The sequence below is a fragment of the Panthera leo genome, chromosome B4 (assembly GCF_018350215.1).
Source record: "Panthera leo isolate Ple1 chromosome B4, P.leo_Ple1_pat1.1, whole genome shotgun sequence".
NCBI classification, from domain to species: domain Eukaryota; kingdom Metazoa; phylum Chordata; class Mammalia; order Carnivora; family Felidae; genus Panthera; species Panthera leo.
Window position 1 is genome coordinate 41,002,460 of NC_056685.1, and position 27,413 is coordinate 41,029,872.

The 27,413-nt window shown below is 48.2% G+C and overlaps 1 protein-coding gene and 1 non-coding gene across 8 annotated transcripts in view; both read right to left on the minus strand.

The window, feature by feature from the left end:
- The window catches only part of CHD4 (chromodomain helicase DNA binding protein 4), a 30,374-nt gene extending 7,746 nt beyond the window's left edge, over positions 1-22,628 (minus strand). The window contains exons 1-33 of one of the 7 annotated variants that reach the window (XM_042945633.1): positions 22,510-22,628; positions 21,468-21,645; positions 17,698-17,819; positions 17,264-17,458; positions 16,931-17,049; positions 16,564-16,805; positions 16,187-16,314; positions 15,805-15,940; positions 15,474-15,652; positions 15,041-15,280; positions 14,316-14,519; positions 13,988-14,193; positions 13,483-13,614; positions 13,306-13,402; positions 12,259-12,450; positions 11,362-11,562; positions 11,059-11,196; positions 10,661-10,782; positions 10,393-10,566; positions 9,900-10,041; positions 9,683-9,814; positions 9,450-9,567; positions 6,797-6,921; positions 6,276-6,513; positions 5,937-6,112; positions 2,325-2,505; positions 2,154-2,240; positions 1,976-2,064; positions 1,716-1,849; positions 1,230-1,374; positions 950-1,115; positions 595-692; positions 356-485 (exon numbers count right to left, since the gene is read on the minus strand). In XM_042945633.1, coding sequence (XP_042801567.1) covers positions 356-485; positions 595-692; positions 950-1,115; positions 1,230-1,374; positions 1,716-1,849; positions 1,976-2,064; positions 2,154-2,240; positions 2,325-2,505; positions 5,937-6,112; positions 6,276-6,513; positions 6,797-6,921; positions 9,450-9,567; positions 9,683-9,814; positions 9,900-10,041; positions 10,393-10,566; positions 10,661-10,782; positions 11,059-11,196; positions 11,362-11,562; positions 12,259-12,450; positions 13,306-13,402; positions 13,483-13,614; positions 13,988-14,193; positions 14,316-14,519; positions 15,041-15,280; positions 15,474-15,652; positions 15,805-15,940; positions 16,187-16,314; positions 16,564-16,805; positions 16,931-17,049; positions 17,264-17,458; positions 17,698-17,819; positions 21,468-21,567 — 4,888 coding nt within the window. In that variant the 5' untranslated portion in view covers positions 21,568-21,645; positions 22,510-22,628. Of the gene's footprint in view, positions 1-355; positions 486-594; positions 693-949; positions 1,116-1,229; positions 1,375-1,715; positions 1,850-1,975; positions 2,065-2,153; positions 2,506-5,936; positions 6,113-6,275; positions 6,514-6,796; positions 6,922-9,449; positions 9,568-9,682; positions 9,815-9,899; positions 10,042-10,392; positions 10,567-10,660; positions 10,783-11,058; positions 11,197-11,361; positions 11,563-12,258; positions 12,451-13,305; positions 13,403-13,482; positions 13,615-13,987; positions 14,194-14,315; positions 14,520-15,040; positions 15,281-15,473; positions 15,653-15,804; positions 15,941-16,186; positions 16,315-16,563; positions 16,806-16,930; positions 17,050-17,263; positions 17,480-17,697; positions 17,820-21,467; positions 21,646-22,509 lie in introns of all 7 variants that reach the window. The other 6 variants (XM_042945636.1, XM_042945632.1, XM_042945630.1 and 3 more) reach the window with 6 other exon arrangements.
- Positions 778-917, minus strand: LOC122225743. The gene has a single exon (XR_006205347.1).
- Positions 22,629-27,413: the final 4,785 nt, after the last annotated feature.

The following is a 27,413-nucleotide window of genomic DNA, read 5'->3' on the forward strand; positions in this document are numbered from 1 at the left end:
GAGAGCACATGCAAATGGGGAAGGGGCAAAGAGAGAGAATCCCAAGCAGGCTCTGCACTGTCAGCAAGGAGCCTGACTTGGGGCTTGAACTCACAAACCCTGAGATCATGACCTGAGCTGAAGTCTGACGCTTAACTAATCTAATCGAGCCACCCACGTGCCCTGGAAAAGTCTTAATCCTAAATCTCCATGATTAACATCATAAAAGACATCTTAAGGGGAAAAAACCCTCAATTTAAATTCAAGGGTGCAGGATTATTCAGGGTTTCACTTCTTCCTGACACCCCATAGCCCAGTTAAAAGTCCAAGAGCTTCATAGGGATCTGCACAATGTAGTACTTGAAAATGTGGATACCTTTGGGCTCTGTCTCCATCGGTTCCTCTGTTCTCTCCTTCACCTCTGCCTTTTCCACTTTCTCCTCTCCCTCGGGAGGTTCAACAAGGACTTTTTCATCCTCTGAGGCAGGGGCAGGGGGTTGTGTACACTTCAAAGGAAAAAGACGTAAGTTGAAGCAAACAGGCCAACGATCGAAAAGGATGAACGGGCTTATCCATTTACCTTTGGTATGGCATCCAGTCACCCCCATCTCTTACCTCGACAGTGGCCTCTGGGGCTGCAGATTTAACCTCCTTTTCTCCTTCTGCACTCTCTTCTTCTTTGAGGCTATTCTCTTCTATTTTTATCCCATCCTCTGCAGACCAACAGAAGACACTTAATTAGGAGGAAGGTCCTAGACCAGCGAGAAGGTCACACCCGCTCAGTTTGTCTCATCTTAAGTTGTCCTCTCGTGCCTTTAAGAGCCAGCCCTATTCTTAGGACGGCTCTCCTAAACTGAGAGGGAGATTGCTCTGTGTCCTGCCAGACTCCCCTGTTAGAGCTGAGCACAAGGGAGCAGACAAAGCATAGGCAAGGACAAAAGACAGAAAAAGAGAGTACAAGCACACTTACCAGCAGGTGGGGCAGGTGCAGGGGTATTGGGTTGTGTGTCCCCTGGAGTGGAGGGTGTGGGAGTCTTTGGGGAAGGTGACCCTGGCTGGGACATTTTCTTGTTCTCCTCTACTTCAGCAAGTTCAGGCATGCTCCAGCGCCCATTGACATGTTCAAACTCCTGAACCTGGAGCAATAAGACAAGATAGTGAAGACTCAATTCCAGCTCTAGGCTCCTTTCCTATTGGCCCTCCAGTTTCCCCTACAAACTCTGAACAATGAAAAGAGGCTCAGGACTCACCTTCTTTCGAATCAAGGACATGACACCAATTCTAGTAAGGACATGCTGGCGAGACAGGCCTTCTCGGGGGACACCATCAGCAAAGGTCTCAGCCCCATCTGCCCCCGGCTCACATAAATGTCGCATAAAAAGAGACACATAAGCCCTGTAGTAAGGAAGTGAAAAATGAGTTAAACAGCTATCAGGCCAACTCCTAGATGAGATCTTTCCCACCACTTAGGCATTAACTCAGGCAACAACAACTCTGGCTCCATCTTGAGATAAAGCCCACAATCACATTGAAGGATGGTTCTCCAGATCCCACACCACGCCCCAGGTTCTCTTCTAGGGAAGCTAGAAACACAAAGAGCCCTATTACTAACAGCTTCACCCATCAACTTCAACAGAGAACACGGACAATTTCCCTGCACAGCCTGGACGAGTAGTGTGGAATGACCAGAGATTAAAAACTCTTGCTCTGTACAGTCACTCCAGCTCTCAACTTACTTGAACTCTTTCTCTGATTTGCCTCGCAGATCTCTCACAAGCCACTGGGTGGTAAAAGCATCCTGAGGTGGCATCCCATATCGCATAATTGCATTAAGAAAGGCTTTTCGCTGACGAGCATTAAAGCCAAGTACCTAGAAGAAGAAGGAGCCTACGTGAGAGGGAGCAGGCCTACGTGAGAGGGAGCAGGTCTTACTCCATCAAAGACCAAATATCAAGCACTCACCCATCACCCCTCCTTAGAATCAAACAGCACTTACTTCAATATTCCCACCAACACGGGCCAACAGAGGAGGCAATGGCTTATCTTTATCATTCCGCAGGCCCTTGCGACTGGGCCTGCGGGGAGCTGCAAAAAGAAAAGGAGGCATGAGCGACACTGACAGAGGTATTAAACAAAGTAACATTTAAAAGTCAGCAGAAAGGCATAGCCCTCACCTTCTGAGCGTTCATCAAAGTCTTCATCACCTTCCTCTGAGGCCACTGAATAATCGGACTGGTTGTCGGACTGGTCGTCCTGCCAATCTGGAGGGAGAGAGGGCAGATGAGCGGGGCCCACTGCTCTAGTGGAACGGCCCATGGGTGGGGGGCGGGGCCGGCCACACACACCTCGGTCCTCCTGGGAGCCATCATTGTAGTTGACCTGTTTACGGATTCTTTTTCCTTTGCCCAGATTTCGGGCTAGATCTTCTTGCTGCTGCTCATAATGGTGCCGCAGCAATTTCTCCCAGTAGTCAGGATCCACACTTTCTTCCTGTTTTATGATTTCTCGTTCTACCTCCTCTTCCTCCTGGGACAGAGGGAGGGCCAGGACTCAGGGGTGCTGAAGTCAGCACCACCAGCTACCCCTGGTCCTCACACAATTCCCACTGTGCTAGCTCCTTTTCAGGACTGGACTCTGAAATACTTAGTGTGCCTGGCTGGACCTAAGAACTTAAAGAGAAATTTAATTGACAGGACATGGCTCCTCATAATTACATAGAGATTAGCAGTCAACATAACTAAAGAAAAACGTGAGATGATGTTATCACAAGAGAAGCATGAAGAGACCGTATGCTTTCTTCTAACACTTTTTACTGAGACCTACACAGTTGGGAGACAGCAAAATATAGGAAAAAGAGATTAGATAGGAAGGGAGAATAGAAGGGCTTCTGGGGGCGCCTGGGTGGCTCAGTCGGTTAAGTGGCCGACTTCGGCTCAGGTCATGATCTCGCAGACCGTGAGTTCAAGCCCAGCGTCGGGCTCTGTGCTGACAGCTCAGAGCCTGGAGCCTGTTTCAGATTCTGTGTCTCCCTCTTTCTGACCCTCCCTCGTTCATGCTCTGTCTCTCTCTGCCTCAAAAATAAATAAACGTTAAAAAAAAAATTTTTTTAAAAAAAAGGGCTTCTAAAATACTACAAAAAATCTTCATAAGAGATAAAGTAGAAGGACCATAAGCTCTTCTGTTCTTCATAATTTCATAAAAATTTGCCAACTGTGTGCAAAAAACAAAACCAAATTATACATACATACTCTCTTATGTTCTAGTAATGTTTACGTTCCTCCAAAAATCTTTTTTTCAGACACTTCAAGACCAGTAACTGATTCCAAATCCCTTACATTAGAACTAAACCACTACTAACAGCATATTAGAAACACCCTAAATGTCTATCAATATGGAACTAACTGAATCAATTCCTGGGGGTGGGGAGTGGGCAAAATGGATGAAGAGGGTCAAAAGGTACGAACCTCCAGTTATAAAATAAACAAGTCCTGTGAATATAACACGCAGCATGGTGATTACAGTTAATAACACCGTATTGCATATTTGAAAGTTGCTGAGAATAGATCTTAAAAGTTCTCATCACAAGAAAAAAAATGCACAACTATGCATGGTAACAGATGTTAACTAGACTTACCAGGTGATCATTTCACAAAATACATAAATATCAAATCAATTTGTTGTACAACAGAAACTAAACATTAATGCTGTCAATTTTACCTCAATCTTAAAAAATAAATCATGGGGGCGCCTGGGTGGCTGAGTGGATTAAGTGTCCAATTCTCGATTTCAGCTCTGGTCATGATCTTATGGTTCATGGGATCCAGACCCACGTCAGGCTCTGATGCTAAGAGCACAGAGCCTGCTTGGGATATTCCCTCTCTCTCTCTTTCTCTCTGTCTCTCTCTCTCTCTGCCCCTCCCCCGCTTGCTTGCTTATGCTCTCTCTAAATAAATAAATATTTAAGTAAATAAATAACGGTACTTCCAAACAAAGATATATTATGCAGCAAAAAAAAGGGCGAAGGGGAGGCCTGGTTGGCTCAACTGGTACGGCACATGACTCTTGATCTCAGGGATATAAAGTATGAGCCCCACACTAGGTATAGAGATTAGTTAAAAATATATAATCTTAAAAACAATTTTTTTAAAAGGAGGAGGAGCTCTTTATGTAATTTATTTGGACTAAATCTCCAAGATTATTCAAATGGACAAAAAGCAAGGTACAGAACATCATATATGACAACTACTTTTGTGTCTAAAATGAAAAGGGAAAAAAAAATAATAAAATGAAAAGGGAAAAAAGTGTTTATGTGTATGTATGTATATATAGGCACATGCATGTATACATATGTATGAATGTAATTTGTATGCACATAAAATACCTTTAGGAAAATATACAAAAAACTGAAAACTTCAGTTATCCCCAGGGAGGGAACTAGATGGGAAAGAGATATCTTGGTATCTTCTGAATTTTGAATGTGAATTACTATTTATTCAAAAAATACAATTTAAAAAATCTTATAAGGTAGATGGCAGCCACAGCTGCTAATGAGAGGGCCATTTGTATACCTGAGTAGTCAACAGCAGAGGTTATCAATGGGAGGACCACCCTCCCTTCCCAACCATTCAGCATGTGCTGCCCCAAGCCAATCACCCCTCCATGCAGTCACTGCCCCAACAGAAACACAAAGCACCTTACAGGAGGGCAGTTTTGACTGAATACTACAGCCCATACACCTATGTCAGACTTCTCAGTCACAGTTCCAACAGAGTCTAGCAGCATCATCTCCAGAAGAAAACAAAGAGAACAGGTATATATCAGAAAAACACAGCAATAAGGGGGGGATGGTTTTGAGTTGGAAAGCTGGGAAAAAGATGGCAAAGACTGCCAGAAAGCTACGCCAATTCAAAGAACTCTGAGTTGAATGGTCTAAAGAGGACCAGAAGAAAATGTCTATTTGTTTTTTTCATTTTATACTCTACTTTTGGGGGAGAAAAAAAAATTTTTTTTTTAATTTTTTTTTTTTTTTAATGTTTATTTATTTTTGGGACAGAGAGACAGAGCATGAACGGGGGAGGGGCAGAGAGAGAGGAAGACACAGAATCAGAAGCAGGCTCCAGGCTCTGAGCCATCAGCCCAGAGCCTGACGCGGGGCTTGAACTCACGGACCGCGAGATCGTGACCTGAGCTGAAGTCGGACGCTTAACCGATTGAGCCACCCAGGCGCCCCATGGAGGAGAAAATTATTAAAGAAGCCACACATTCATCAGTTTTAGAGTTTTTTTTGTTTTGTTTTTGGTAAAAAAGGAAGGGAAGAGAAGAAAAAGGGAAAACAGTCTATTGCTATAAAAAGTACAGGGAAATAGGGGCACCTGGGAGGCTCAGTTGGTTAAGCAACTGACTTCGGCTCAGGTCATGATCTCACAGTTTGTGAGTTGGAGCCCCACATCAGGATCTCTGCTGTCAGCCCAGAGCCCGATTTAGATCCTCTGTCCCCTTCTCTCTCTTTGCTCTTCCTCCACTCACTCATTGCACACACGTGCGAGCGCTTGCTCTCCAAGATAAAAATATTTAAAAAAAAGAAGTACAGGGAAATAGGCTGCCCAGATATGTATCTCATCTCCTGCCTTTTCTCCCAAGAGATTTGAGATAGAAATCAAAAGTTTATTTGTAGGATCAATAAACTACAGAAGATAAAATGAGATTGTGATAAGGAAGAGCTAATATATATATAAATGTTTTGAGTGTGAAATTTGGCTATGAGTTTCCTGATAGCCACGGCAAAAATGAGAATGTGACTGCCCATGTGTGATAATATTTACTTTCAAAGAGGTATATCAATTCAATGTACTGATTTACCTACAGATGTTTTCCTCTTGTCTCAAATACCATCCTGGTCGCAATAACAAATTCCAGACCAGTCATCAAGCACAGCATTGCCTTGGACTCATACTCACCCCCATCTCTTCTTCCCGCACCACGTACTGGGCCACTTTGAATGAACTCAAATATTCATTCATGCCCTGCAATTCTGTGTCTTCTGTCTCATCCTGGTTACGGTCCAAAAGTCGCTCAATGGCCTTGTCATCATAGTGGATAACACTGCTATCTTCTCCCTCTTTGTTGTCTCCTCCTACAAAGAATCAGGGGTCCATACCCTCAAAGTCAGATTCAGCAGCTGCAGTGAAAAAGCAAGTCCCACAGGACCCTAGGTCCAAGTCTCAGGACCCTAAGTATCAAATATACCCTTTAGAGAGGCCAAGCCCCACACCAAAACAAGTTCCTGACTAGCTCACCTCCATCTGTGGCTTCATCCTTAAATAGTTCTTCAGTGCCAAACTTGAGGATGTCATCAAGCTCCTGTTTGGACATGGATCCAGTCTTGGAGCCCAGCCCAGGCCGAACCACTAGATGCGTCAGCATCATCTTCTTCTTTGCCACCTGCGTGATGCGCTCCTCCACTGACGCACGGGTCACAAACCGATATATCATCACCTTCTTATTCTGCCCAATACGGTGAGCTCTACTAAAAGCCTGAAGGTGGGCACGATGCAAAGTCAGAAACTGAAATAATCCTATTTTCCTGCTTCTGCATTTGCCTTCACACAAACTTCCCCCCCAGACCCCACCTTCTCTCATGTTACCCCCAAATTAAGACCTTGGCTAACCCAAACTCTCTGGTTCACAATAAGGTAAAAGACACAAAAAGAATCTACTGTTTTCCCCTGAAACAACTAATTCCAGATGGTGGAGCCCTCACAGAGAACACTGCATTACCAGTAGGTTACTGTATATGAAGGCCACTACCTCTGCTCACCTGGATGTCATTATGGGGGTTCCAGTCAGAGTCATAAATAATAACTGTGTCAGCAGTGGCCAGATTGATTCCAAGGCCCCCAGCTCGAGTAGAAAGCAAGAAGCAGAACTGTTGAGCACCCGGTGCTAAGGAAGGAACAAAAACCATTAGAAGGGTCTCCTGAGGGGCACCTGGCTGGCTTAGTCAGTAGAGCATTTGACTCTTGATCTCAGGGTTGGGAGTTCGATCCCAAAGTTGGGTGTAGAGATTACTTAAAAAATAATAAAAAAATCTTAAAAAAAAAAAAAAAAAGTGTCTCTTGAATTCCAATTAATAAATGTAGAAAGAATGTCAGAAATACAAAACCTCATCAGGCAAACATCAGAGTAGTAAAAGTCTGAGGAGAAACAGTGCATGACCATAGTCTCAAATACCTCTTTCATCCAGTTATGTAACAGATAAATCGTGGGGGTGAAGGGCACAGCATAGAGAATATGGTCAGTGATACTGTAATAGTGTTGTATGACAGATGGTAACTACACTTGTGGTGAGCAGAGTGTAACTTTTAGAGTTACCCAATCACTACCCTGCACACCTGACACTAATGTTAACACTGTGTCAAATATACTTCAACTAAAAAAAAAAGATATTTATCAATTACAATGTGAAAAAGAGTAGCTTTACAGTGGAGAAACTAAGCAGGTATCACCTGAACTGAAGGATCAAGGTTAACATTACCAGTAATGAGACATTATCAACATCATGTCCTCCCCCTGACATGATATACCAAAAAGAACACTGTGGGGCACCGTAGTGGCTCAGTCGGTTAAGCAACCAACACTTGGTGGCAGCTCAGGTCATGGTCTCATGATTCGTGAGTTCAAGCCCCACATCCAACTCTGCATTGATGGTGCAGAGCCTGCTTGGGATCCTCTCTCACCCTCTCTCTCGCTGCCCCTCCCCCACTCATTTTCTCTTCCTCTCTCTCACTCTCAACATAAATAAGTTTAAAAAACATGGAGGGGGGGCGCCTGGGTGGCGCAGTCGGTTAAGCGTCCGACTTCAGCCAGGTCACGATCTCGCGGTCCGTGAGTTCGAGCCCCGCGTCAGGCTCTGGGCTGATGGCTCGGAGCCTGGAGCCTGTTTCCGATTCTGTGTCTCCCTCTCTCTCTGCCCCTCCCCCGTTCATGCTCTGTCTCTCTCTGTCCCAAAAATAAATAAAAAATGTTAAAAAAAAAAAAAAAAAAAAAAAAAAAAACACATGGAGGGGCACCTGGGTGGTTCAGTTAAGTGTCCAACTTTTGATTTCAGCTCAGGTCATGATCTCATAGTCTGTGAGACCGAGCCCTGCAAAAGGCTCTGCGCTGGCAGCACAGAGCCTGCTTGGGATTCTCTCCTCTCTCTCTCTCTGCACCTCCCCTCCATGTGCGTGTGCAAGCGTGCACACTCTCTCTCAAAATAAATGAACATTTAAAAAAAAGTTCTTTAAAATAAATGGGGGGGGGGGGGGGAAGAACACGGCATTGCTTCTATGGTATTCTTGTCCAAAAAGTCTAAAAACCTCAATCTACTCATGAGAAAACATCAGACAAACCCAAACTCACAGACATTCTACACAATAAATAACCAGCAATCATAAAAAGTATCAACAGTAGGGGTGCCTGGGTGGCTCAGTGGGTTAAGCAGCCAACTTCACTCAGGTCATGATCTCCTGGTTTGTGAGTTCAAGCTCCACGTCAGACCCTTTGCTGACAGCTCAGAGCATGAAGCCTGCTTTGGATTCAGTGTCTCCCTCTCTCTCTGCCCCTCCCCGTCTCACACTCTTGTCCCTGTCTCTCAAAAATGAATAAACGTTAAAAAAAAATTTTTTTTTAAGTATCAGCGGCACAACAAAGGTAAGAATGAAGAAATATGTCAGACAGAAAAAGACACAACAACCAAATGCAATGTGGGATCTAATACTGGATCCTGAAACAGGAAAAGGACATTAGGAGGAAAACTGGTGACATTCAATTAAGGTCTACAGCTTAGTTAGTAGTATGACATCACTCATAATTTCCTGCTTTTGACAGTTGTACTGTGGTTATATAAGTTGTTATCGTTAAGAGAAGTTGAGCAAAGATATATGTGAACTCTGTATTATTTTCTTCCGACTTTTAAGTCCAAAATTATTTTAAAATAAAAAATGAGGGGGCGCCTGGCTGGCTCAGTCAGAAAGAGCGTACAACTCTTGATCTCGTGGTCATGAGTTTGAGCCCCATGGTGGGTGTAGAGATTACTAAAATAAATAACCTTTTAAAAAAATAAACAATATAAAAAAATGAGGAGGGGGGAGGGGTGGCTACGGAGACAAGTCTGCCACGAAATTGCTAATTGAGCTTGGGTTAAGTCCTGCTCCCTCTGTGGGCCTCAAGATACAATGAAAAGGGTTAATTAAATACAACGCTCTTCTTCCAGCAGAAAGAACGAAGACTCCAACAAAATAAAAAAAATCTGCTAGGAATAGTTCAACACATTCTTCCAATCAAGGCATTCAAAAGCTTTAATTCTTCCATATCAATTGACAAAAACTCAAAAGAACCACACAGAAAAGCAGATACACAAGAACAAGTAATCCATCCAAAGACATGAGTCAATGAGAATTCCTGGATTGAAGGTACTCCTTTCCTCTTACCATTGAAGCGGTCAATGGCCTCTTGTCGCATGTTCCCAGTTATCCCACCATCAATACGTTCATACTTATAACCTTCATGTTCCAAGAAATCCTCCAACAAGTCCAGCATCTTGGTCATCTGGAAAAGGAGCAGAGTTTAATTAAAGGGGAATCAGATGGTAATTGTTTTCCTCACGTCACTGAGGGTTGTCTACTGCTCCCTCTCAAAGCTCCCAGCTCCTCCCACACAATACCTGAGAGAAGATGAGTACACGGTGCCCACCCTCCTTAAGGTTCTTAAGCATCTTCTGTAGCAGCAATAATTTTCCAGATGCTCGGATTAGAGCACTGCCATCATACATGCCATTAGGCATTTTAGGGGCTTCCTGAAGAAAGAAGCAAAAAGAAAAGAACGCTGAACAAAATGGAGCAATTCCAACCCAGTGAAGAACGAGAGGAGGCACAACATACCATTGCAGCCACAGGGAAAAGATATGGGTGGTTGCAGCACTTCTTAAGATCCATCACCACATTCAGCAGAGAGACCTGGTTGCCACCCCCTCGAGCATTGAGTGCTTCAAAATTTCGAGTGAGGATGTACTTGTAGTATTTCCTACATGGGCAAGACAAAGAGAAGTCAGATTCAAGAGCCTTCATAGGACTTATAACCTTTATACAACTCCCAAGACAGTCCCAAGGTCTGAGATCTTCCTTCCAACATATCTTGCTTCAGGACTAAGGAAACCTAACAAGCACCACCAACACCAACAGCACAAACACCATCATGTTAAATAAAGTACTTAGTAAGAACTATGACTAGAAACAATTAGGTTTCTGTAGACTTTGCTTGTTCCTGTCACCAGATGCCTTGAAGCAGAATGCAGGGAGGAATAAGAAACACTTGGCAAACTAGTAGATGTCTATCCACAAAATGGAGTCAGTGCTTCTGTCCCTTCTGACTTACTTCTGCATGGGGCTCAGCTCCACACGCACAATCAGTTCTGTCTTGGATGGCATATTTTTGAACACGTCAGCTTTGAGCCGCCGCAACATGTGAGGGCCCAGCATATCGTGCAGTTTTTTAATCTGGTCTTCCTTGGCAATGTCTGCAAACTCCTCCAAAAAGCCTTCCAAATTGCTTCAGAAAAAGAAAAGACAGTCATATAGGAAATGGGCAACAGGAAGAATTAGAAGCAGAATTATCAGCTGATTACAGATAAACACACACTTACTGGAACCTCTCTGGGGTGAGAAAGTTGAGGAGATGAAACAACTCTTCTAGATTGTTTTGTAATGGAGTCCCAGTCAGCAACAGTTTGTGTTGAAGTGAGTAACCATTTAAGACCCGGAAGAACTGGAGAAGCAGATGGAGAAGATAAAATTCAGTGAAAAGAGGGCTCCAGTATACCTTTCCAAACTAAGCTATTTTGCTGCCCAATGGTTAAGCTGCCATCTCCCCTCCATTTCCATCTCCCTTTTAAGGTCTGACCACCAAGGAGTATCACAAGTAAGGAAGGAGTGCAGAAGCCATTTGACCAGTTCCTCTCCTCCTAACACTCCCCTTAATGAGTAGGTGGCACTAAAAAACTAAAACTGGAGGCCATAACCTCCCTCCCCACTTCCTTCTCACCTTTGACTGATTGTTCTTGAGCCGATGCGCTTCATCCACAATGAGGCATGCCCAATCAATGGAACCCAAGATAGCCATGTCAATGGTGATCAACTCATAAGACGTCAGCAGCACATGGAATTTCACAGATGCCTCTTTCTGCACAAGCAGGTGACCCGGTCACTAATGTTCAACTCCTCCAGTGCAGGCAAACCCAAGGGACTTTCCCTCCCCCCAACTGTTATCCTTCGGCCTCACCCCACTCTAAGCAGACTAAGCCCACAGCAACAACTCTCTAAGGTGGTCTCCCTCCCAGTGAGATACCTTCATGCGAGAGGCTTTCTTGCCACCACGAATGGCGTTGTCTTCAAAAGAGAACTCATTCTCTCGGATGATAGCACGGCTGTCTTTGTCACCCACATACGTCACCACATACATATCTGGAGCCCACATTTCAAACTCCCGCTCCCAGTTGATGATGGTAGAAAGAGGGGCACTCACTAGGAAGGGGCCTTTGGAATGACCCTTGGAGAAAGAAGAGAAGTGGCAGAATAAGGACTGAGGGCCCCAACACAATGCTGGCCCAGCGCCCACCTCTACACTAGGACCAGCTGAGGGCTGGCACGTGTGCTGCTGCTCCTATCCTCACCTTTTCAACGCCCTGCCTACTCCTTCCCACAAAGTCACACTCGCCTTTACAGGGAGTTTAAAACCCAATTTCTTCCTAGAAGTCTTTTCATGCTAATTCCACCCACAACTCTGCTCATCTCAACAGGTATTCTCCCCCCAAGGACTGAGGCTCTATGCATCCACCACTGATTCTACCCAAGGTTCCATCCACTCAGTCTGTCTCTATGTACACATGTCTGTCTTAGAGGCACTTGGGTGGCTCAGTTGGTTAAGCATCTGACTCTTGGTTTCAGCTCAGGTCATGATCTCCGTTTTGTGAATTCAAGCCCGACATCAGGCTCTGAGCTGCAGTGTGGATCCTACTTGAGATTCTCTCTCTCCCTCTCTGTCCCTCCCCACTCGTGCTGTCTCTGTCTCTTAAATAAACAAACTTAAAAAAAAAAAAAAGCGTCTATCTTCATGTCATTCCACAGTGTTCTTCAAGGTCTGGGACCAATTTTTTTCTTCCTTTTTTCTTTCTCCTCATTGTGTGAAAAGACCACGAACACGAAATACCCATACACAAAAACCTCACAGCCCCAACTTTCGTACCTCCTTGTAGAGAGAATAGAGGAAGACTGCTGTTTGGACAGTCTTCCCAAGGCCCATCTCATCAGCCAAGATGGTGTCGGTGCCCTGAGCCCAGGAGAAGCGCAACCAGTTCAAGCCCTCCATCTGATAGGGGTGCAGGGTTCCACCTGTAGCATCCAAGTACTCTGGCTGTCGCTCATACTTCACTGTTGGCTGAAGAATGAAAGGAAGAAGTGAAGAGCTGGCCAGGAACTCCCTTCCTTCCGTAAGACAGAAGCTGCCTCCTCTTCACACATCCTCACTAGATCCTCAAGAGCCATAAAGAATTGTGGGGAGGGGCACCTGGTTGGTGCAGTGGGTTGAGCATCCAGCTTCAGCTTGGGTCATGATCACAGTTTGTGAGTTCGAGCCCCACATCAGGCTCTCTATCAGCACAGAGCCCACTTTGGATCCTCGGTCTCCCCCCCTCTGCCCTTCCCTGCCCCCTTCTCTCAAAATAAACACTAAAAAAAAAAAGAAAAGAAAAGAAAAGAAATGTAGGGGGAAAATATCCTTAATAGCTATTGTAATTTTGTGTTTTATTTAGTATCCTCCAGGAAGCAAGGCAACTAACCTATCAGGCGATCAGAGATCTTGGTCTTACAATCTCACGAAAGACACATCATAGTCTCCCTAGCAATACAATAATTCTACTACACAGGAGCCACCAGGTAAATAATCATATGTTCCCCCTGGAGTCATCTTTTTCACCTTAACAGTCCTCATATTATATTACACAAATAAAACCACAGGAACTGAACCCTGAATTAAGGGTCAGAAGACCCAGGTTCCAATAAGTTTCTTAACACTTTCTCAATCGTAGAAAGCATATGTCCTATGTTTTTATTTTTCTGATGATGCAAAGAGAAAATGATCCTAGCATTTCCCTCGTTCACAGAGATGTGGAGAAGTGGGGAAGCATTCTAGCTCTGAAGTTCCTACTGGCAGAGTGCCATCGATAGACTGGAGGACACAAGATATATCGTCCAACCCAACAAATTGTGCCCTCCCTCTTCTGCCCCAACTCACATCAACTGTTGGAGTTTCAGGAGGCCTCTCCAACTTCCTCAGCTTCACCTTCTTGAGCTTCTTGCCTGGTCGTCCTTCCTCACCCCTCATTAACTCCCTAAAGAAGACAGACAACACAAGGCTGCCTAAGGTCCTTCTCAGTAAGAACCAACTCCACACCTCACCAAAGTCACCCACCTGTGGTTCCAATAGCTCTGCTTGAACAGGTCGTAGTCCTGTATCTCCACATCCTCACTCTCCCAGGATGCCTGATCATAGGGTAAGTCCCGCCACTTGATCAAGTAATGGACATGGCCCTTCTTATCCACACTGCAAGGTCAAGGAGAAAAAAAGTCCTCAGAACCAGAAGGCCATGCTCCTCTTCTCCTAAGTAAGCCTCGCTTTCAAATACTGCCAGTAATGTATGTTCCAAACAGACTTCTAGGAAGGCCAAATGCCACATATATGGAGTCTCTACCATACCAGTCTCTGGACCTAAAATTACATCTATCTAGTCTTCTATGGTTCAAATACCAGGATTCAGTCAGTTAATAATAATGTATGGAGCATACATCTCTTCCAAGTTTAAGTTACTGGTGACATCTGTTTCCTCAATTCCTTTGGCAGCAGTCTCCCGGTGGACATGCTGCCTATTTCCAGCATGCCCAAGACAGCCACCAGTCTGGCCCAGCTCCTCTGGTACCTGTGGTTAAGAATTCGGTGGATCATCATCCACTCAGGTTTTATCCCATAGCGATAGAAACGTTCCTCCATCTCTGCAAATTTAGGGTCTTTGTTCTTGCGCTTTCGGCTCTTCTCTTCATCACCACCAAAGTCCCCAGACGGTGGTTCATCCATATCGTTCTTCCGCTGGTAGTTTCGAAACATCACTTGACAGTGCAGCTCCAACTGCAAACAGAAAGGGGTTGATTCAGTCACTGAGGAGTGGCATTCACTCCTTCCATCCACAAGGCTGTTTTTCATGACCCTCTCCATTGTGGCCCCCAGATCTCTAGCCTTCCCAGGTTTACCTGCAGTTCAGACACCCAGGAGCAGTGCCAGTAAGACATGCCTTGCCATTTCACAAAGAACTGCCGCTCTGGCCGCCCCTCCAGGGGCTTAGGGGAGGGAGTATTGGGATCAGCATCTGGAGGCCGAGGCACTGGTGTGGGAGATGGTGGCTGACCCCACTTCCAGATTAGAATCTTCTGAACTTTGCCCTTAAGAGCTGGACACTGAGAGAAAAAGATGATTGATTCAACACCAAATCATTACCAAGGGGAGGAAATGATACAGCCCACAGCCTCAACATTATCAAAGAATTATTAAAATAACACTTCTCATTTTAAAAAGAACCATTCCAGTAAAGAATAATAGAACTCCCTCTCTCCACTTCTGGAGCCTAGAACTCCTCTCTATGAAGCAACTGAAAAGCAATTAAGTGGCCCTATTAAACCATTCTAAACTACCAAGACCTAATGGATGCTCTAGGATGGAAGAACACTGCTCTACTCTCCTTAAGAGAGCTGGCAGAGCATCAACTCCTCTGTTCAAAGTTAGTCCTACATTTTCCCAGGCAAAAGTATCCCCAGACTGCATGAGAAAGGAAAATACCTATCTCAGGGCTAAAAGATACAGTTCTCCAATGACCTCTCCTGCACCTCAGCCTCCTGATGCCTACGTATAGAAGAGATAAACCCTTCTGCTAGATTACACTATCCACACATCCCACCCTGGCTGGGGTCAGTTAACTCACCGTACAACGGGGACAGAGCCATTCACCATTAGGGATCTCTGGAAGTGGGGGGTTCAGACAGTGGATGTGGTAGGATGAAGGACAAGTGTCACAGCAGAGCAGCTCCCCACCGTCTTTACAGACACGACAGAATTCCATATGGTGGTCATCCTCCTCTTCAGGGTCTCCTCCAACCTCTTCCAGGATCTCCTCACCCTCCGAATTGTCCTCTTTAGCCTCCCACTGGATGCCTTCCTTCTCCTGCAGTAAAAGTCCAGAGTCAGATTATTACCACCCCCCACCCACCCACCCACCCAAGTCTGAACCACACTCATCATTTTTTTGAATGTTTCCCAAAGTCCACAGCAGCAACACCACCCAAGCCCTAAAGATCTTTGATCACCCCACCCTTCCTCTTGAGGGTTCCAAAAAGCCACAATGGCCAGGTACTCACGCAGTGTGGGCAGCTCCACTTGCCCTCAGGAGCCTTCTCCATATCCGGATCCAGGCAGACCATGTGGTAAGCTCGGGGACAGGTATCACACAGGATGATCTCACCGCCTTGCTGGCACACCTCGCAATAGTCCTGGTGGTCTGTCTCATAACCATCCACAGCAGTCACCTCCTCCTCGCCTGGGCAAGGAAGAGGGAAAGCCCAGTTATTAGAAAAAAACTACCTCCCCCCACCCCCTCTAAAATAAACCAACTCCTATCTCCTTAGGGAGATTCTTCCCCAGTCATCCCCACCCCATCCCATCACACACAGATACAAAAAAGAAACACACCTTTCTTCTTCTTTTTAGTGGTTCGGAGTTTCTTGCGGCTGCGGCTACTACGGCTGGTAGAACCATCAGAAACAGAATAGCTATTGATACTGGCATCATCGAAGTCAGATTCCACATCTAAGTCATCATCCTCACTCTGACAGAATAAAAAAGGAGAAGGTTAGAGGTTGAAGCCAAGGGAAGGGGAGTGCTAGAGAAGGGATTCCTCTTTTACTAGGGATGCTAGAATCCCAGCAAGGACTATCATGTAAGGAGCCTAGTCACCTTGTTCTAGGGCCAACTCTCCCCATGCTTACATGCCTACTGTGAAGGCTAGATCCCGACATAGGTAACATCCTATCAGATTTGGCACCCTCACCAACGGGATAGGCTGGGCTCTCACCGAGGATCTCTTACGCTTAGAACCAAAACCTCCCAGCTTGATTTTCAGGGGAGCTACTTTCTTGGGTTTAGGCTTCTTGGCATCAGGTACACGAGGGCTGCCCTTGGGCTTCCTCCGAGCATTGGGACCTAAAACCAGAAGAGTGCAAGTAAGATCATACAATCCAAATGCACAGCAAAGGGCAGAAAGAGGGGAAGACAGTAAAGTGTTCTCTACCTGAGCTGGTTTCCCCGTGTCCAGCTTCCCAAATGTCCCTCCTAAATCCAAGATTCATTCCTCCCTCCTACTTCTATCTTTAGGCTGACAGAAGAGCATCTCCATGTTTTCTCTGTCCTTATATCCCAAACCCACATCAGTCCCATTGGGTCCCATTTCACCTTTGCCCTCCTTGGTCTTGGCCTTGCGGATAGGCACCTCCACAGGGGGAGGAGGTGGTGCAACTTCAGTGGCCGTCACCATGCTCTCCACCACAGCCACTGCTGCTGCCGCTGCTGCTGCCACTGATGCCCCAGAACTGCCTTTGAAGGGGTTGTTGGTGCTAAACTCACGCCACTTTGCACCCAAAACCATCATCATCTTGGAGACAGCAATCTTGGGGTTTTTGGCAGCAATGAGGGGTCTGGTGGAAAGATGGACAAGAACAGCAAAGAGGGAAAAGTTTAAGAATAAAAGAGAGAGAGAAAGAGAAGTGAAAAGAGATTACAGAAGCACTCTCCTCCCCTAGCCCCAAAACCCTCTTGTTACCGGACAAACTGGCTAAAGGCCTTGTAGTTGGTGAGGGTGCGATAATCCTCCTCTGAGAACACATGGTCAATGTCTTCCATGCCCCAGTCTTCCAGGAGCTGAGCGGACGATTTAGGTTCCTGCAGAGAGAGCAAGGTCAAACACCTGACATCTAGTGCCCACCCCTGCTCAGGGAATGAGTTGAAACAAAAGATTGCAAGACCAGGGGAGGAGAGTGGAGAGAAAATCATTATAAACAGGGAGAGAAAACATTCTAAGGGGCAGTGGAGTATCTGGGAGACAAAAGACAGAGGTTGACAGCAAGCATAGGGAAGAGGACAGAGATCCAGGCACCTTTGAATCATCATCATCGTCATCCTCCTCCTCCTCTTCCTTCCTCTTGGATTTGCTCTTCTTTTCTTTCTTAGGTCCAAGCTTCTTCTTCTTCTTCTTGCCAGGGGTATAGTCGCTGCCCTCACTGTCTGAGCGCAGAGCCACCTCTTCCTCCTCCTCCACAAACTCCGGCCCCTCCCCAGAGCTGTCCCCCAGCTGCCGGCATAAGAGCATACGCTGGAGCAGGGAAGGGGGAGAGGGAGAGGGAGACAGACACACACATGCTACACACATGCTGACCTCAGGACAGCCCTGAGGCTCATCCCCAGGACCTGGCCCACCACTCCAGAAGAAACAAATGCCACGCCACCGCGCCCCCCACCCCACGCCTCAACCTTTCACAGAGCTCCTCCGTTCTTCCTCTTATTCCCCAAAACATCCAGTCACCCACTCACCTCCTTTTTTTGGCGCTTGCTCTTAGGGATTTTAGGGTCCCGAGGCTTCTTAGGCTTTTTCTTCTTCTTGAGCTTTGGAGTCTCTGCTTCTGACAAATCCTCTTCTGGGTCCTCTTCATTTTCTACACATAGTTGGCAGAGAAAGGTAGGTAGAGAATAGATCAATAGCAAAAGGTTAGAGCCTAATCCAGAGGCTTTAGACTTTATTCCCCCACCTCTTGTCCCAGATTCCACTGAAGAGAACTGCTATACTCTCCACAGAAGGAAGCTGATACTCAGGACAAAAACAGACAAAGAGAGAGCTGTATATACCCGAAATAGGCCTGCCAGGCCAGAGCAGGCCCACCTCAGGCAGCTGTCCAGACCCCTGCCTCCTTTCCCTCATCCCTAATAGGAGTCCTCTATATGTTCACCAGTGCAGCTGAATTAAGCTGCTAAGAGTTAACCAAATAAAAGAAATAGGTCTAGCTCTCCTGTAACTGGCCACCAAGTATTCTATAAACCAGGGAGTGAGAATGAAAGGTCCTACCCAGAAGGCCGAAACAAGAGAATACACCTTCACGACATTCCCAGAATGGTATCAGTTCAGGGGTCCCATAAACCACACCCTTCACTCCCCACTTTGGGTCATCACTGCTCAAAACCACCAACTCCACCCCACCCCCCACCAAGCCCCAGGTTCAGTTGCCAGCCCAATATCACACCCACTCTCAAACATAATTTCCTTTCCCCATCTCCAGCTCCACTGTTCCTCCCAGCTTCTCCTGGGTCAGTAGCCTCTTCTCCCCAGGGGCCCAAATCAGCCCAGCTGTCACCATCCCCTCCACACACACACACACACACACACACACACCGCCCCCCCCCCCCCCATCCTCCTCCCATCTGGCTCCACCTCCTCCCCTGGCTGGGAGCACACACAAAGCCTGGGGTAATACTGAGAGCTCCTGGGCAGGGATAGGTGGGAAGGGGCACAGAGGGGGAGGAGAAGGCCAGGAGGCAGCTTCCTTTGTAACTAACACACATTCACACCAGCTCCCTCCTCCCTCCTCTCTCTCCTTCTTCCTAAGCCACCCCCGCCCTGGGAGGGGGGGGAGTGGAGAAGGGAGTGGAGAGAAGGAGGGAGTGCCTCACCCACTGAAGAGAGGGAAAATGGCTCCTGACCGCAGAAGCCAGCCCAGGGCACCCAGCTGCCAACATAGGACAGACAGGAAGTAGCAGGGGAGGGGGGTGGGGTTGATAGAGGTAGCCGGGGAAAGACTACCCTCACAAAGACTTCCCAAATTACTACCTGGCCCCAAGTCCACATGCCACTTCTCCTAACACCTATTCTGGGATGACACAGTTCTCAAGAGGCCACTCTAATGTCCTACGCAAAGAAACCCAAGACCGACATGAAGGTAATACTACAAGAGGGACGAGATTACTCCCTCAATCATAATAATTGTTTCAATCATCAGTACTAAGATTTAACAAAGGCTCAGTAGAGCTGCGGTCAGAACATAAAACCTCAAATTTCTGATATCCAAAAGATTTACGTTGAGGAATGGGAACCCACCAGAAGTCTCTGAAACTCAGTTTCCTCCTCACCACCTACCTTCCCCAAGAGTCCAAGCAATAGATCCTAAACCACCTCTCACGGATTAGAAGGAGCCACCTATCCAACATATGGGAGTGATGTCTACACCAAGAAAAAAGGAGCAGCACCTGGACAGTGCTGGACAATAATATGCTTCCTTCAATCCTACACATGCTCTTCGCTCCTGACCCCCAGAACTAGCCCTAATATGCTTCTGACTCCGCCCTTCTTGAGCAAGGCAGATACTAGGGAACATGAGACATTAAGCTTGACAAAGCACCATCAGCCTCCCCCCACTCAGCCCAGGATCAGGCCAGGCACAAGAAAGCCCCTCCCATTCCCTTGGGAAAGGAACACCAGCCTGGATCTTACCAGAAAGAACCATTTTCTTAAGGCTGCTCCCCAGCAATCCCCATGTCGTCCCCCTCACTAATCAGTTAAATCTTTCGGTTCCTCGTCCTCCTCCCTTCCATAAAAGCTGGAGCTGGGCACAAGGACAAGCCCAAGCAAGTGAAGGGGACACCCATCCACCTAAGACCCCCAAACTTCTCAGGCAGATAATGTGCTGACATGACAAGCAGCAAAGTGGCTGAGACATAAAAGAAGATTTGGGAAAGGGGCAGGAATGGGGTGTGGCAAGTGGAAAAACTGGGTCATGCTACAGCTTGGGGCAGAGTTCACCCTGGGAGCCTGCACAGCTCCCAATCAACATGGGGGGGCAGCCCCAGACCAAGGCCCCAATGGGAAGCCAAGATGTGGAACCAATATTGGCTAGATAGCACTAGTCTACTTCTCTTGCCCCTCACAGAAAGGATCAGATCAGGTTACTAATACCACCACCCCACCCCCACCTCGGGCAACAGCACAGAAATTTGCCACCTTGCCCTACACAAGGATGATGAGACTCAAGCCTAAGTTTCTCATCCCAACAGCTGAAGACTCAGTAACACGACTGCCCCTCTCCAAAGAGACCCCAGTTTCAAATGAAGACTTTCCACTTAGAAAATGCCCAATGTAGAAACATCTTTCCCAGAACACCTCAACTTGCTGCTGGAGCTAAGAAGAAGGCAGAAGTGAAAAATGTTTGATGGGAAACAAAAACAGAACCAGCAAGCTCCGGAACTTAAAAAAAATAAGTAAATATAAACAGAGAGAATAAAGAAATGGCATGTCAAAAAAAAAAACAAAAAAAACAAACACCTGGGAAAAAAAAGGTCAAGGAAACAAATAGGTGACTTAGCTAAGGGCTCTGAAAAAGGAAAGACAGGCGAGAGAAAGACATCCACTTAGATGCATGACATCAATCACCATTTGAGAACAGACAAGGGCTACTCCAATCAGGCAGGATGGTTATAACCATACGAGTTTGGCCAGTCCAAGGAGCCACCCCCAAACACAGACAGAACAACCCCCAACACACCTACACAAACACTTCAGGCCACCAGCCCAAACCCCAGGCTACCTGCGCAGAGGTAGAAGCCTCTAAGAAAAAAAAAGTCTGGATTATTTCCACTTGCCAGAGAAAGGGGGTGCTCCCTAGTATAACCTTCAGGCTGTGACATCCTACCCCTAGCCCCCATCATTTCCCCACTCGAAACATTCCAGCAACCTGCAGGCTAAAAGCGCTCTACAACCCAGCTGAGGAGCGCAATTCAAACTTCACACAGTTGAGACAGCACAGAAAACCGGTAACTGATCAGAAGCTAAAAATAATCAGATAGAGAGTAACCAGCACTCCCTCTCTCCTTTCCACAGCAGCAACCACAAGATCCTGCTAACACAGATGCCCGGCTGGTCTCCAGCAAGCAATCCTCAACACCCACCCCCACCCACCCCACCCCCCGCCCCCCGCGGTCCCAGCCACCTGCATTTCTCCAAGGACCCACACAAGGTAAGGTCTGCCAGCCCAGAGAGCTCCCTCAACGGGGACCTGCATAGCATTCCTGAAGACCAGACAGTGCAGCAAGCTTGCATCTTGGTCCCAGAGCCCAGGAGGCACATGGCTTCCACCCCCTCCCACAAGAGCTCCGCAGAAGGGAACCACTCCCTTCGGATGCCCTCCACCTCAGACTCTGCACAGAGAGAGAGAGAGAGAGAGAGAGAGAGAGAGAGAAACTCAACCCTGCCTCACCAGAGTCGCTAGGGAGGGCCCAAATGCCTCCTTCCTGCCCTGGGCCCTTGGGGAAGATGTTACCTGGGTGGGGTGGGGGCAGGCTGTTGTTCAAAAGTGCATCCATATCCTCCTCCTCGCTGCCCGCCGAGCAGGGGGACGGGGAGCCCAGGCCCGACGCCATCCCCTTCCGCTCCCGGCCAGGGAATTGGCCCAGCTGCTCCTGCCTGCGGCCTGGGGCCCTCTACACTGGCCCGAGTCACTGTGCGGGGGAGGGGGGGAAGAAAGAGAGAACAGTCAGTGACGCGCACTGTCCCCCTCCCCCACACCCACCCGCTCTTTCCGCCCACCACCACCAGCGGCCCCCCCACCCCAGCCACCCTAGCAGGGCACCCGAACCACTCAGGCTGAACTTAGTTCCACACTCCTCGAGGGCAGCCCGGAAGCCGGCTCCCCAACTGGAGCCCCCCCAGATGAACGGGAGCGACGCCCCCGAGGGCAGGCTGGTGCAGGCTTGGGGAGGGGAGAAACCGGGCTGGACCGAGCAGGGTGTGACGGGGGGAGGGGGTGTCCGAGTGGCCGCGGGGGGGGCCGGGGGAGGCGGCAGGCAGCGAGGCGCTAGGGGACACAAGGTCACTTGGGGGTGGGGGGGCGCCTCCCTGCGCCTGGGGAGGGGCCAGTCCCCAGACAGGGCAGCTCTCCAAAGGCTGTCCTCTGGGACAAACTCAGGTTCTCCAGAGGAGCCGCGGGGCCGAGGGGGCGTGGAGGCTCAGGGCTCCAGGGGGCTGGAGGTAGGGACGTGGGGGCCGAGGGAGCGCCCACCAGGCAGGGGGCCGGGCCACGTGTCCCGGGGGGCAAGTGAGCAAAGGGCGAGGGGGCGGGCGCCGGGCATTGTGGGAGACCAAGCCCGAGGTGGGAGTCGAGGGGAGCAAGACTCCGGCCGGCTTAGGGCGGGGGAGGGGGGGGCAGGGCGCCCTGCAGGCCAAGGAAAGGAAGGGTCAGCTCCTCCAAGCAGGGGGCGGTCCGCGAGTCCCGGACGTCTGAGGAAGGGGTGGGTGGAGGGATGAGCCTGGGGGCTGGTCGGGCTGAGAGGGGCGTCTCTTTGGGAACCCCGCGCTCTCCTCACCCCGGAGCCGCCGCAGGTCGCGCTGGGTCCGGCCCGGTGTCACTCCCGCTCCGGCTCCTCCTCGCCGCGGCCGAAGGGGGGAAAATGGCTCCGGCTCCGGCGTCGCCTCTTAAAGGGCCCGAAACACCGGCCGGGAAATCCCACCGCACAGGCCCCGCCCCCCCACGGACAGCCCATAATAACCTCAACCAACTCTAACCCCCCCTCCACTACCGCCACCCTCCTCCTTAGGTCTCCCGGGCAACCCCCGCCCCCTCGTCGCTCAGGCAACCACTGGCCACGCCCCCTTCGAGCGCGCGCGCGCGTGTCACCCGGGCAACCACCCACCTCCTGGCCATCCCATAATACACACGGACACCCCCCCCCCCACACACACACACATACACACACACACACACACACACCACCCCCCCACACACACGCACTCCATACACCTATATGCCAAGGCTGTTGACATCTCATAATATTGCAGACCTTTTGCAACTAACCCTTTCCCCACCTCAGACATCCCATAATAGCCACCCTTTGCCAACTTCTTCACTCTTGGCCCTAATGCTGACATCCCATAATAATTCGTCACCTCTCCTTCTCATGGCCATCCCATAATAAGCACCCCTCCCAGCACTTCAGCCTCACATCCCATAATATTCATCCCCATCCCCCACAGACATCCCATAATAACCACTCTTCATCCACCCCCAGTTTGATATCCCATAATAGTCAGAAACGCACCCCCCCCACCACATTACAACAACGGACACTTCGGCCTCCTCCCACACACATCCCGTAATAATCAGTTTCCTACTTTCTATACTGGCATCCCATAATAACCAACCCCCTAGCCTGCAGGGGCTGAGGGCAGCTCAGGCTAGGGTCTAGATCCTCACACCAGCACCCTCAGCCTTCACACATTTCATTCTAACTCCACAGCTCATGATAACCACTTCTCCCTGTCAAAGACATATCCCATAATGATCAGCACCCTACAGAGATGGTCATCTAATCTCCTTTCCTCTAACACTGGAAAGATATCCCATAATTTTACTCCCCTACCCCACACCCTGATATCGCATAATAATGTCAAGGAGCCTGTGGTCCACCAGACATACTATAATACTCCTAGCACAATCCAGCCTCACATCCCATAATGCTTCATCTCCAGCCACCACCCCTATACCTTTCCAGCCAGGCATCCCATAATATTCATAGTCATACCTCCCCCACCTCCACTGGCTGTCAGTCTATTCTAACAACCAGAGCCACAAGGGTGAAGCAGGCTACCCACACTGCCCTGTGCCCGCCCCAACTTGTACACACCTTCATCCCTTTCTGGGCCAAAGCAGTATCCTGGCATAAAGCCTCTTGCTGTCTAGGACAAACCCTACCTTTCCTCATCTCACCATTTCCAGACACTCAGGAACTGAGAGTCAACCCAGGGTCCCACGCAATCCAACCAAAATCCAGTTATTCTCCAGATACTTACCTCCAGCTCTTAGTTTTGAGTAAGACCAATCAAATACCATGCTGGCCAAATGAGCCATTTAGATAAAGTTTAATTTACCCCACAGCATCCCATAATAATTATAAACTCCTATTTTAGAAAGGAGTCTTTGGACTATTTCTCAACATTCCAGCAGTCCTCCTCCCACCTCACCCTGCCTCCCCCAGGTCAGGTGGTCCATTCATCAACACACGTGGGTCACTCCTATGGATGGACATTCCACCATAATGTGAAATGAGGATCCTTCTATATAGATACCAAGAGTCTAGACCTGCTTTCCCTCTACTCACTCACTGCTACTACTCATGTTCATCCAACAGACGTCGACAACTGTGTACCTAGTAAGGCACCAAGCTGGACACCATGGGGAATGCAAGGACCCCAGATGCCTCCCTCCAAGAAGTATAAATAATCCATCAAACTATGAGAGAAGATAGAATATCCGGTGTCCAGGAAGAACTACTGAGTGCTATTTCCCATTTCCTGTTACAGAGAATAAAACAAATCCCAACTGATCTCAGGAAAGATCAGATTCCAGGGTGGCTCAGTCAGTTTAGCATCCAGCTCTTCATTTCGGCTCAGGTAGTGATTTCATGGTTCGTGAGTTCAAGGCCCGAGTCAGGCTCTGGGCTGGCAGTGCAGAGCCTACTTGGGATTCTCTCTGTGTGCCTCTCTCCTGCTCTATCTCTCAAAATAAATAAATAAACTAAAAAAAGAGAGAGAGAGAGAGAAGAGATCAGATCCCAGTAGAGGTTCTTAATAGTCCTTCTAGAGGGTGGAAGGTATTCCAAAAGGATTTACAATATAGATGGGTAATCAAGATATCTCCTATCTGTTCCCTACCAAACTAAGGGATTTTCATTGGAAAGCAATGTTCAGCTATCCAGTGTTTCTAACACTGAAATCCTATAATATCATCTGCCCTCCTTTTTTTTTAAGTTTATTTTTATTTATTTTGAGAAAGATACAGAGAGCAAGCAGGGGAAGGGCAGAGAGAGAGGGAGAGAGAATCCCAAGCAGGCTCCACACTCAGCACGGAGCTGGATGCAAGGCTGGAACTCATGAACCATGAGATCATGACCTCATCTTGTTGCAGCCTCATTCTCCATCCAAAAAAAAAAAAACCCTTTGATGTGTAATATTCACCATCTTCCCTCCTCCCATGTACAAGTCAGCATTCCGGGATGCCTTCTTCATTCAATTTTGTCACAAGGTAGCCTTTCAACATATACCCTCCCCTTCCCTAATTGGGCCTATCCTGCAGGTACCTTGGGGACCCAGCCCTAGAAAGTCCAAGAGCCCAATCTTAAAACCCTTTAGCTCTCAGAGAACCTGAACCCATAAACCTGTCACTTTGCCCTCTTTCTGATTCCCAGAGAACCAGGATCCAAGTGAAAATGAGTGTCCCATCACCACTGCCTGGCTGCTCTGAACCCCCAAGCCCGAGAGCATGTCTGTCTTTGCTTTCATATTCCTTTTTCACACAAATCCAAGACCTGTGGCAGTGGGACAGGTTGAAGAGAAACTTGAACTTCCTCCTAGGAGGGGCCTTCCTGATCAGACGTGAGTAGGATCAACCTCACACCATCTCTGCATTGCCCTCCTAATCTCAACTTTCCTAGAGAAAGGGCCTGGCCAGAGGACTCTGCCCTCCCCCTGGAACCCAGGGCTGGAGATCTGGCAAGGACAAATAAATTCAGGAGAGACAAGAGCTTGCTTTAGGAAGTCAACATACCTTTGTTTCTAAGCGGAGCACAAGTGATGCTGATACATCTTTCCACCAACTCTTGCCTGACTTAACTCCCTGGACAATCCTTTTGCCACATCCATGTGGTATGCAGACCCTTACCCCCATTCTGCAAAGCTGCCACGGTCTTCCTCATTCAATTCTCATGACACCAAGATTGGGCCCCATTCATTTGTGCAAATCCTCCCCCATGATTGTTCCGAGTACTAAAGATGAAGCTTGTACTCATTTAGGGGAGAGGAGGGAGCTCTTTTAAGATACCATAATGTGGGTATACCTTCTTTTAACTCCTTTGTATACAGAGCCGCCAGTATCTACTGTGCCCTCCTCTCTCTCCTTTTCTCTAGGGGATCCAGCCTGCCTCTCAGCCTCAAATTCCCTTCTGTAATATCTCCATCTGCCCCACAGACTTTTCATCATATATATACCACGTTACTACAATGATTCGTAATGTAAACCAGGAAGACAGTTTTATAACTGGGTAGTCACAGCTTTGTGCATGATATAAACACTGATAGCTTTTGTCCCCCACAGCCCTCCCTGCCCCTATCCCTGCAAGTTCTACCCACTTATCCCCTTGTCATCTTACTCCCCACCTCTCCCTGCTACCGCCACAAGAATGTTAGAATCCCTTTCTCTCTTCTTGAATTCCAGAGAAGGCTGGGATGTGTGTGTTTATGTATTGCTTTTGTGGTCTTTATGCTTCTATGCTCCCCCACTCCCTACCCTGGCCCCATGCTACCCTTCCAGATAAATTATAAATAAACCACTAGCATGATTGGCCCACAGAGACTAAGGGTGGGATAATCTCCTGATTAATGCACCCAGGGGGACAGCCTCTCTAGCCGGTTACCTTAGAGTTCTGTTTCCATCCCGTGGTACAGAAGAACCTAGAATAACACTCAGAGTGGGTTGTCCATGGAGTTTTCAGCACATGCTCTCTCTGCATCTCCGTTCTGTGTAAGCCCCAGAAACTCTGCACATAAGAGGTCTAAGAGACCAGTGTTCTCCTGCTTTATCAGAAAAGGAGTTTGGAAAGACAACATAGGGGAAAAAAAGCCACAGTGACAGTGCATTCTGATGGCTAGACAGGATGCAGGTCGCGCAGGGCTTGAGGGGCGGGGGGGGGGGGGGGGGGGGGGGGGGGGGGGCTGTAGTGACAGGCTAGGCATTTGTCCCTCAGAAACCAACAGAGCCTCTGTTTCCTGGGTATGACTGCAAGGTTGCAAAGCCCCCCTGGCCCAACCCTGCTACCTGAGCTATGGTCCCAAGGCTCAAAATCCAGGAAGGCCAAGGGGGAGGAGAGTACTTGGGTACTGTGTTCACCCAGGAGCACCACTCCCTCTGATGTGCCACACAGCCAGAACACCAGAACGCAGGCGTTCTCACCGCCAGCCCAGCTCTGCTGGTCCTGGACTCAGCGACCATGCAGCTCACAAGCTGCAAAAGGACCCAGGTGTCCAGGGTTCAAATTCGACCAGCTCCAGCCTGCCCCAGGGGCCCCTTCAAACATCTGTCACAGAAGAACCTCTCCAGCCAGTTACTCTTGCCAGGCCTCAGGTCTGGCTCCAGGGCTCACCCCACCCTCCACAGCTCCTTTCCCTCCCTCTTCCTTCCTTTCCTTCCCCACCCCCCACCCCTCCCCAGAGCTTCACC